This window comes from Ichthyophthirius multifiliis (assembly GCF_000220395.1).
Source record: "Ichthyophthirius multifiliis unplaced genomic scaffold scaff_1120509251207, whole genome shotgun sequence".
Taxonomy (NCBI): domain Eukaryota; phylum Ciliophora; class Oligohymenophorea; order Hymenostomatida; genus Ichthyophthirius; species Ichthyophthirius multifiliis.
In genome coordinates this window covers 55,016-64,035 of record NW_004086100.1, presented here as the reverse complement: position 1 = coordinate 64,035, position 9,020 = coordinate 55,016, and the positions used below count along the sequence as shown (strand labels likewise).

General features: G+C 13.8%; 3 protein-coding genes across 3 annotated transcripts, besides 19 other annotated features; 1 reads left to right on the top strand and 2 right to left on the bottom strand. All coding sequences in view use genetic code 6, as the record gives it.

Moving 5' to 3' along the window:
• Nucleotides 1-357: 357 nt before the first annotated feature.
• IMG5_159690 (hypothetical protein) lies at nucleotides 358-795 on the bottom strand (the record flags this gene model as incomplete). The annotated part of the gene is made up of 3 exons (XM_004030463.1): nucleotides 358-447; nucleotides 511-698; nucleotides 756-795. 3 exons carry the CDS (start codon nucleotides 793-795, stop codon nucleotides 358-360), a joined length of 318 nt encoding a protein of 105 aa, XP_004030511.1.
• A 379-nt stretch (nucleotides 796-1,174) lies between these two features.
• Nucleotides 1,175-1,221: a microsatellite.
• Nucleotides 1,176-1,222: a microsatellite.
• Nucleotides 1,180-1,233: a microsatellite.
• Nucleotides 1,229-1,282: a microsatellite.
• Nucleotides 1,229-1,289: a microsatellite.
• A 966-nt stretch (nucleotides 1,290-2,255) lies between these two features.
• Nucleotides 2,256-2,308: a microsatellite.
• Nucleotides 2,295-2,358: a microsatellite.
• Nucleotides 2,299-2,356: a microsatellite.
• Nucleotides 2,359-2,448: 90 nt separating the features above from the next.
• Nucleotides 2,449-2,506: a microsatellite.
• Nucleotides 2,507-3,090: 584 nt separating this feature from the next.
• Nucleotides 3,091-3,126: a microsatellite.
• Nucleotides 3,127-3,453: 327 nt separating this feature from the next.
• IMG5_159680 (serine threonine-protein phosphatase 4 regulatory subunit 2, putative) lies at nucleotides 3,454-4,884 on the top strand (the record flags this gene model as incomplete). Its single annotated transcript, XM_004030462.1, has 7 exons — nucleotides 3,454-3,803; nucleotides 3,871-3,964; nucleotides 4,015-4,032; nucleotides 4,442-4,471; nucleotides 4,544-4,584; nucleotides 4,637-4,706; nucleotides 4,762-4,884. 7 exons carry the CDS (start codon nucleotides 3,454-3,456, stop codon nucleotides 4,882-4,884), a joined length of 726 nt encoding a protein of 241 aa, XP_004030510.1.
• Nucleotides 4,227-4,279: a microsatellite.
• An 827-nt stretch (nucleotides 4,885-5,711) lies between the features above and the next one.
• Nucleotides 5,712-5,759: a microsatellite.
• Nucleotides 5,760-5,875: 116 nt separating this feature from the next.
• Nucleotides 5,876-5,924: a microsatellite.
• A 491-nt stretch (nucleotides 5,925-6,415) lies between these two features.
• Nucleotides 6,416-6,461: a microsatellite.
• A 152-nt stretch (nucleotides 6,462-6,613) lies between these two features.
• Nucleotides 6,614-6,707: a microsatellite.
• Nucleotides 6,708-7,093: 386 nt separating this feature from the next.
• Nucleotides 7,094-7,132: a microsatellite.
• Nucleotides 7,133-7,557: 425 nt separating this feature from the next.
• On the bottom strand, nucleotides 7,558-8,509 carry IMG5_159670 (hypothetical protein). The gene is made up of 2 exons (XM_004030461.1): nucleotides 8,485-8,509; nucleotides 7,558-8,410 (listed from the first exon to the last, which is right to left on the bottom strand). Exon 2 carries the CDS (start codon nucleotides 8,171-8,173, stop codon nucleotides 7,664-7,666), a length of 510 nt encoding a protein of 169 aa, XP_004030509.1. The 5' UTR covers nucleotides 8,174-8,410; nucleotides 8,485-8,509; the 3' UTR covers nucleotides 7,558-7,663.
• A 364-nt stretch (nucleotides 8,510-8,873) lies between these two features.
• Nucleotides 8,874-9,013: a microsatellite.
• Nucleotides 8,875-8,965: a microsatellite.
• Nucleotides 8,878-9,013: a microsatellite.
• Nucleotides 9,014-9,020: the final 7 nt, after the last annotated feature.

Below are 9,020 nucleotides of genomic sequence, written 5' to 3'. Positions count from 1 at the left end.
TTTTTCAATAATATAATATTAATTTTAATATTGAATTTTATAATATATCAAATAATAAAAAAAGATAATTATAATCACAAAGTAATTTAAAATTTTTAAAATTAGCCTTGTATAATTTATACTTAATTTTAGATCAAATAAAAATAAAACATAATAAAATAGAATTATATACATATTTTATTTTTGAAATTCATCAAATTTAAAATAAAGATGAAAAAGAAAATATAAATTAATTTTATTTCAATTTAATAATACACTTAATTTAAAATTATAAATAAATATTTTAAAACAAATCTATTTATTTTAATATAATAACAATAATAATAATATCTAAAATTGTATTATTTTGATTTTAAATCAAAAATGTTATAATCCTTCTACAATTTTATCTACATTTTCACTTTTTAAAGGCCCTATTGCACATACAGTAATACTTCCTGGTTCAATCTAAAATATATTAATTTTTTTAAAAATAAATTAATAAATAAACCTCATTATAAAAAAAAATGCCTATGTTTTTCCAGCATCGCATACAATATAAGTACTGATTCCTTAAGAACTTGCTTTTTATTAAATGGAAAGCATTTATTCTTTAGAGTTTACCTTAAAAGCAGCTTTTTAACTTCCTTTTTGTTTCCATTAATTTAATAATTACATTTCATATTGAGATTTTTATAAGAGTTAATAATTTCCTAAGACTATTTGTTTAAGTATATATTTAATAAGTTAATTTTTTATTTAAAAAAAAAAAATACTTGCATGACCTGTTTATGCTGCTATTTTACCAACACTCATTTTTAAATCTGTTCTTATTAAAAATATCTTTATTTTAAAAAGGCGCAAATAACAATATATAAATTGACTTTTATATTTAAATTATTTACCATTTTATAAATGCTATTTTAATTTATTAAATTATAATCGTTTTATATTTATACAGGTTTCTGTAATTAGCTTTATTCTTAATATTAAAATATTAATTCTACAATTTATTCTTTATCAGTTGTTACCTATAAAGCTTTATCGATGTAAATTTCTTCAAAACCTAATTCTAGAAAATATTCTTTTAAACTTAATTATGTATCCATTAATTTTATTTATAATCTAATATATATATAAAAAAAAACTATTATAAAAATAATTTTGTAATTTAAAAATATTTTAAATAAAATAATTATAATATATATATTTAAATATTTATATATATATTTATATATATATAAATACATTTATTTTTATTAATTATAATTTTTATTTTTTATTATAATTCATATTTTTTATTAATATAAAATTTAATTTAATTATATTATTTTTTAATTTGTAAATATTATAAAAATATTTCTAATTTCTATATAAATCAACTTTTAAATATTTTAACTTTTTATTATTATAACAAATATTTTTATATTTTAACTCAAGTTTTTTATTTTAAAAATATAATTTTACTTATTGTTATAACTAATTTAGTAAAATTTATATAATTTTTTATTTTTATATTGTAAAATATTGTTATTAATATATATTTTTTAAAATTTAAAATAATTTTTTTATTGTGTTTTTTAACGGTATATACTTCAATGCTGTTTATAAATTTTTAAAAATACTTTAATACTATAATACCTAAACGCATCTTTTATTAATTTGAAATGCTAAAATACATTATGAATCTTTTTGTTTTTATCAAAAAAGCACTTAAGAATTTTTTAAAAATAAAGATATAAGAAATTTTATTTTTTATCATTAAAAATCAATAAAAAATAAAATATCATTTATTTTATTTTCTAAATATAAAAAATTATCAACGTTTATTTTATTAAATCATAATCTTATTTAATGAATTAATATTTTTATTAGATTTTAGAAAAGTAAAAATAAATAAAATGATAATATATTAATAAATATTAAAAAAATATAAAAAAAATTAAAATATAATATATTTTTAAAACTAAACAATATAAGAAAATAAATAATACTAAAATTATATAAATATCGATGAATTTATTAAAAAATACTAAATTAAAAAGATTTTATAAATAATAAAAGTAATGCATGTAACAGTAAGAAAAATAATATGGTTTTTTAATAATGGTATAAAAAAATATATAATACTAATAATAACAAATATATGTACAATTAAAATTATATGAAAATATATATTTATTTATTTTCGATATAATTTATTTAATAATAATAATAAAATTTATATTTATATTTATAATAATAAGTATATTATTGGTTTATAAAAATTCTTTTAAATTAATAAAAAAAAATTATTGTATTAATTTTAAAAAAATTATTTATATAATATATATATATATATATATTTATATATTTATATATTTATATATTTATATATTTTCTAAATTGTTGTTTCATTTTTTATTATTAATTTTAATAAAATATTATTATATATTTTTTTTAGTAGGGTAATATTTTTTCGTATAAATAATTATTATATAAATATTAAATAATATTTATTATTATTTAAAAATTAATTAATATTTATCATCTATTGTTATAAAATGTTAATTTACATTTTTTGATTTGCTTTCCATATTTATTAAATAGTGATAAAAAAGTAAAAATAATTTTTATAATTATAAAAATAACAAATCAAAAACTCAAAAATTATAATAATAAAAAACACAAAAATCATAACGTATAAGTAAAATTAATAAAATTTAATAATCCTTAAATGATTTAATAATAAACATAATATACAAGATAAAGATCTAATGCTATTATAATAGATATTAATCATTTAAATCTATATATATAATGTGAAAATTATGATGATTTCTAAAACAAAATAAACAATTTCTCAATATAATAATAAGTGAATGAAGTAATATAAAAATCTAGCAAAGATCTCGATTCTCCTTTTAATAATAACTAATGGTAAAAAAGTGAGATTAGTTTTGAATAGAATATCCAAATGTCTTGTGAAAATTTTAAATCTTATGAAGATTTGAATATTATAATAAAAGATTATACGAGTAAAATATAAAAAAATGATTCTACTGAAAATTTATAAACATATAAATTAATTAACTTGCCTGTTTCAAACAATTTTGTTATGTGATATATATTAAATAATAGAAAGAAATAAAGAAAGAAAGAAAGAAAAATATATTAGTAGAATTTCTTTTTTTTTCTTTCCTATATATATATATATATATATTATATTATTTATAAAAAACCAAATTATTTATATTTTTTTATTTGTTTTATATATTAAGTATTGTAATAATTTATAAAGTATTTTGTTTTAATTTCAATTATAAATATATTAAGCAAAAAAAAAAAAAACATTCGCAAAAAATACTGTTTTTTCCTTTAAAATATAAAAAATAATTAACAAAAAATTAAAAGAAATAAAATTGTTTTCGTGAAATAAATATATCAATTAATAAATAATTAATATAAAAAAAATTGAGAAAAAGAAAATAAAAAATGGATTTACAATAAGAAAAATTAAAATTATAATTAGAGCAATTTCATAATTTAGTAGAATAAGAAATAACTTAAATACAAAATGGTGAAAAAGTAACAAATCATACGCCTTAAACACCCGAATATTAAAAACTTAGAAATGAATTAGAAAAGGTATTAATAGAAATTTCAAAAACAGGTGAATATTAACCTTTTAACTGGAAACATTTAAGAAGTCATATAATAATTGTTGCAAGAGATGTTTTAGCTTAAATGAATTAACAATTTCCTGATATGAAATAAAATTTAGGTGAATCATTTGAAGATGAATTAGAAGTGATTTTATAATTTATTTCTGGATTTGATAGCAAGTATTTTTTTTTTATATATAAAAAATAACTAATATTATTTATTTATTATTATAAAAATTAAATAAAGACCTCCATTTACACTTTAAAGGATATGCGAACTTCTTTTAAATCCTAAATAATAGTATAAAAGTTCTAAAAAAATATTATTTGCATTAGAAAAAGTTAAATATATATTTAAAAAAAAAAATTAATTATATTTTTATTTTTTTAGTTAGTTAATGTGACTCCTGTATGAAATTTATATTATAAAAAAAGTTAAATTAAATGAAATTTAAAATAAAAATGAAATTTAAATATATTAATTAAAAATATTAAATAATAAAATTATTATTATTAAATTTCATAAAAAAATAAATATATATATATATATATATATGAAATCAATGATTTTATGTTTAAAAATTATTTAATTAAAGTAATTACAAAAATAATAAGAAAAATAAAATAAAAAATATAGAAAATATAATATAATAAAAAAAACAAAAAAACAAAAAAATTTCTATAATTAAATATATATTTATTTACTAAATTACATATTAATTTTCTAAGATAAAACTGCTATATAAATAGAATGTAAGACAGCAAAGAATTAATAAATAAAACTTTAGCTAACTAATTTTATATAATAGATAAATTAGGAAGAGGCTCTTTTGGAGATTGCTATATAGGTATATTTAATATATTTAAATAAAAATTTTAAAATATTTTTAATTTTATTTTATTTATTTTTTTTAAAAAAGCATAAAATTTAATTACCAATACTCAAGTGGCTCTTAAAATAGTAAATATAAAATAAATTTTAAATATAAAATTATTATTATTTTCTAATAAAGGATTTATATTATACTCATAATTCCTAAATTCCTCATGAAGCGAAATTATTAAAAATATTATAAGGATAAGGTTTTTTATTTTATTTTATTTTTAAATTATTTATTTTAAAAAATCAAAAAAATAGAAGGGTTTGCAATATTACATTGGAATGGAACTGATGATTCTGGAAAAAACATAATTGCAATGGATCTCTAAGGAGCTAATTTAGAAACTTTATTTTAAAAATGTTAAAGAAAATTTACTTTGAAAACAGTTTTAATGATGATAGATTAAATGGTTTAAAAATATTAAAAAAAAAAATAAAATTAATATTTTAAAAAAATAATAAAATAAAAATAAAACAAGTTGAAAAGAATAGAAACAATACATAATAAAAATTATATTTATAGAGATATAAAACCTGAAAACTTTATAATAGGAAAAAAAGCAAAACAATAATATACAATATATTTAATAGATTTCGGATTATGTAAAAGATATAAAGACTAAAAAACGGGTGTTCATATTCCTTATAGAGATAATAAAGGATTGATAGGAACTGCTAGATATGTATCAATAAATACTCATTTAGGAATAGGTTTTTTTTTTTTAATATTATATAATAAATTTAATATATATTAATTTAAATTAATTAGAATAAAGTAGAAAAGATGATTTAGAAAGTTTGGGTTATGTATGGATTTATTTTTTAAAAGGAAAACTACCTTGGTAAGGATAATATGGTGAAAATAAAGAAGAAAAATACGAAAAATTAAAATAGAAAAAATTATAGACTTCAATAGATGATTTATGTGAAGGACTTCCTAAAGAATTTAAAACATATCTTAAATATTGTAAAGAACTAAAATTTGAAGAATAGCCGAATTATTATTATTTAAGATAAATGTTTAAGGAACTTTTCTTCGAGTTAGACTATTAATGGGATTATATGTATGATTGGGTAAATTTGAATGAAAATTCTGATAAAATAATTAATAATTAATAAAATTAAAGTAAAAATGAAGATGATGATTTAAATTATTTCGTAAAAGGAAGTACAACATATAATTCAAATGAATAAAAAGGTTTTTTATTTATATAAATATATATATATATATATATATATATATATATTTATATATACATACATATGAAAAAAAAAATTTAAAAACAAAAGTTGAAAATAAAAAAGAATTCTCACCAAACTCAAAAGAATCTAATATTACATATAAACTTAGATAAATATAAAAAAATAATGTTTAATAATAATAAAGTTAATAATAATAGTAATAATAATAAAATTAATAAATTTAATTCTCTTAATTTAACCAAAATAATTAAAGTTAAAAAAATAGAGAAGACAAAATCGAATTTAGTTTGTCAAAAAACATGTTTAAAAAAATTAATATTGATATTTATAAGGAATAATAAAACCTTTTTGATTCAATATTCTAATAAAAATGAATATACAAGCAAACAAAAAATTATATATATAAAGATAATATAATAATATATCAAAATATAAATATATTTGTGTATAAATATATACAATTATTTTTTATAAAATAACTATATATATAACAATATTATATACTTGTTTATATTATAATATTTTTAAAGTTTATTTATATCTGCAATATTTCTATATATTTTATGTTTGTAATATTACTATATATTTTAAAAATTTAAAATTTTTTTTTCTTTAATTTTTTCTTTTTCCTATATTTATTGATTGCTATTTTTTTATTTTATCTATAATAGCAATTCTAATGTTTTTTAATTTAGATTAAAAAAAATTTTAATTATAATAATATGAATAAATATTATAAAATTTAATATAATTATTTACACATATATAAATTATATATATATAATAAATTAAATAAAATCATATATTTTTAAAACATAAAAAACATTTATTTTAAAAATATATAATAAAAAGAAAATATATCAAATAAAATATTAAGCATTAAATTTTTAAGAATAGCAAAATAATTAATAAAATTTAAAAAATTAAGAAATAGAATAAAAATAATCAAATAAAGCTAAATAAATAAAATAAAAAAATATAAAATCATGAAAAAATAAAAAGGAATAATAAATATATAAACATAACTTTAAAATGAATATAAATCATAAAGTATGCAAATTAAAAATAAAAAATCTGAAATTATAAATAAATAAAGAAAATTAAAAATCCAGAATTTGTATTTTAAAAATCTATAAAATATAAAAAATATATCTAAAAAAGTTATATTTATAATATCATATAAAATAATTAATATAATAAAATATAAAAATATTTGTAATCTTAAAATAATGAAAAAGAAAAATAAATATAAAAATATTTTTTTTAATTAAAATATGAATATATAGAATAATATATAGTAATATTTACATTTGAATCTTTAAAAATTTATATAAAAATAAGTTTTAAGTTATAAAGTGTATATATATTATATAAACAGTTTTTTACAGTAAAAAAATTAATTAATGGTAAGAAATAATTAACTTAAAGATATAAATTTCAAAATAACAGATTTATAATTTAAATGTAATAAAAGAAAATATAATTTTATCAAAAATAAGTTAATTTCCTAAAACAATAAATAATAATCTAAAAATAAATCTTAATAAACAATATTATACTCTTTATAATTGATTATAATAAAAAAAAATATTTTTAAGTAACAAATTATAAAAAAATAAAGTAAAAAATCCATAAATGAGTAATGAAATAATTGATTTTATATAAAAAATCAAGCAAAATATATATAATAATAATGTATAGATGTAGAGCAAAAAAACTAATATTTTTGAAGAAAAATTATTATTTTAAATTTAAAAAAAAGATATATAGAAAGTTACATAAAATAATAAAAAAAAAAATCATTTTTTCTAATAAGATTACCCAAACTTAATTTTATCTTCAAACATTAAAATTTTATTTTCCAAAAGCTTAATATGAGTTTCTAAATTAGTACTGTGTTTCTAAAACTCTTTATTTTTATTTTTCTAGTAATAATTATCATAAAAAGTAAAGAAATTCAAATTCTTTTTCTTTTAAACAAAATAATACAAAACAGCAGCTTCGCTTCCCAAACCCAACAAATAAGTAACAGGTTCAGTAAAATCCCATCCATAAAGATAATAAGTTATATAGTAAAGTACCCCAAATTAAATAATTTAATACCCTAAAGCCCATTTTATAATATTTATGCTTTTTCTTTTAGCTAAATTTTCAGCTTATTCCTTTTTTTCTATTTCGTTTTTGTATTCTTCTTTTAGTTCTTCACATATTTTTTGTAATTCTTCAATGTTTTAGCTATTATTTCTTTCAGCGAAAACATTTATTGTTTATTATAAGCAATTATCTAAATCTTGCGTTGAAAACACTTATTTATTGGCATATTACTTCTCTAATAATTACTTGAATTATTTTGTAAATAAACATATTATTTAAGCATCTTAGTAAGGTATTTCATACTAAGCAAATTCGCCATCAAACATAGAATTGTGATAATAATTGACGTTTTCTCCATATTTCCCGAAATCATATGCAATAGGAATGTTATCCAAATATAATTTTAAGCTGCTTTTAATTGCTAAGTCTATAAATATGTTTTAATCTTTTTGCTATAACTCTTAGCCGTTCAATTCGAATTTGACTTAGTTAACTTTCGGATTGTCAATTTTTATGAGATTTTCAACATCTTATAAAGTTTATTTTTAGTTTATTAAAAATCTCTTTTAAAGATTTGGAGTGTATTGAAGATTTAGTTTAATTTTAAGAACTATTTAATTTATTTAAATTGATTTTTTATTTTGTTTTTTTATATAAATATTTATGTAAATTTAAAATATTTACTTTCTCTTGTTGTAGAGCTTAAATATTTTGTATTTTAATGAAGAAAAGGAATTTAACAATTAATTTATTTAAATATATTCATTAAAAAAATTTTTTTATTTACTTTTAAAATTATATATTTAAGTTTTTATTTATATATTGTAAAAAAAAAGTATTGTATTTTTATTTATTATTAAATATTATTATTTTCTCTCTTTTATATTAATTTAAATAATAAAAATTACATATTATTAATTAATGTAATAAAAGTAATTGTACTAATTTTTATAATTATTATATTTATATATTTTATTTAAAAGAAGTAATAAATATTAATTGTAAAATTATATATTTTATTTCTTATTTAATACTTAACAAAAAATAAGAAAATATTCTTTAAATTAATAAATTAATATAATATAAAAAAAATATTAATTAAAAATAAAAAATAATAAAAATAGAATAAAATAAATAATTATAATAATAAAAATAAATAATAATAATAATAATAATAAAAATAATAATAATAATAATAATAATAATTATAATATTTTAAT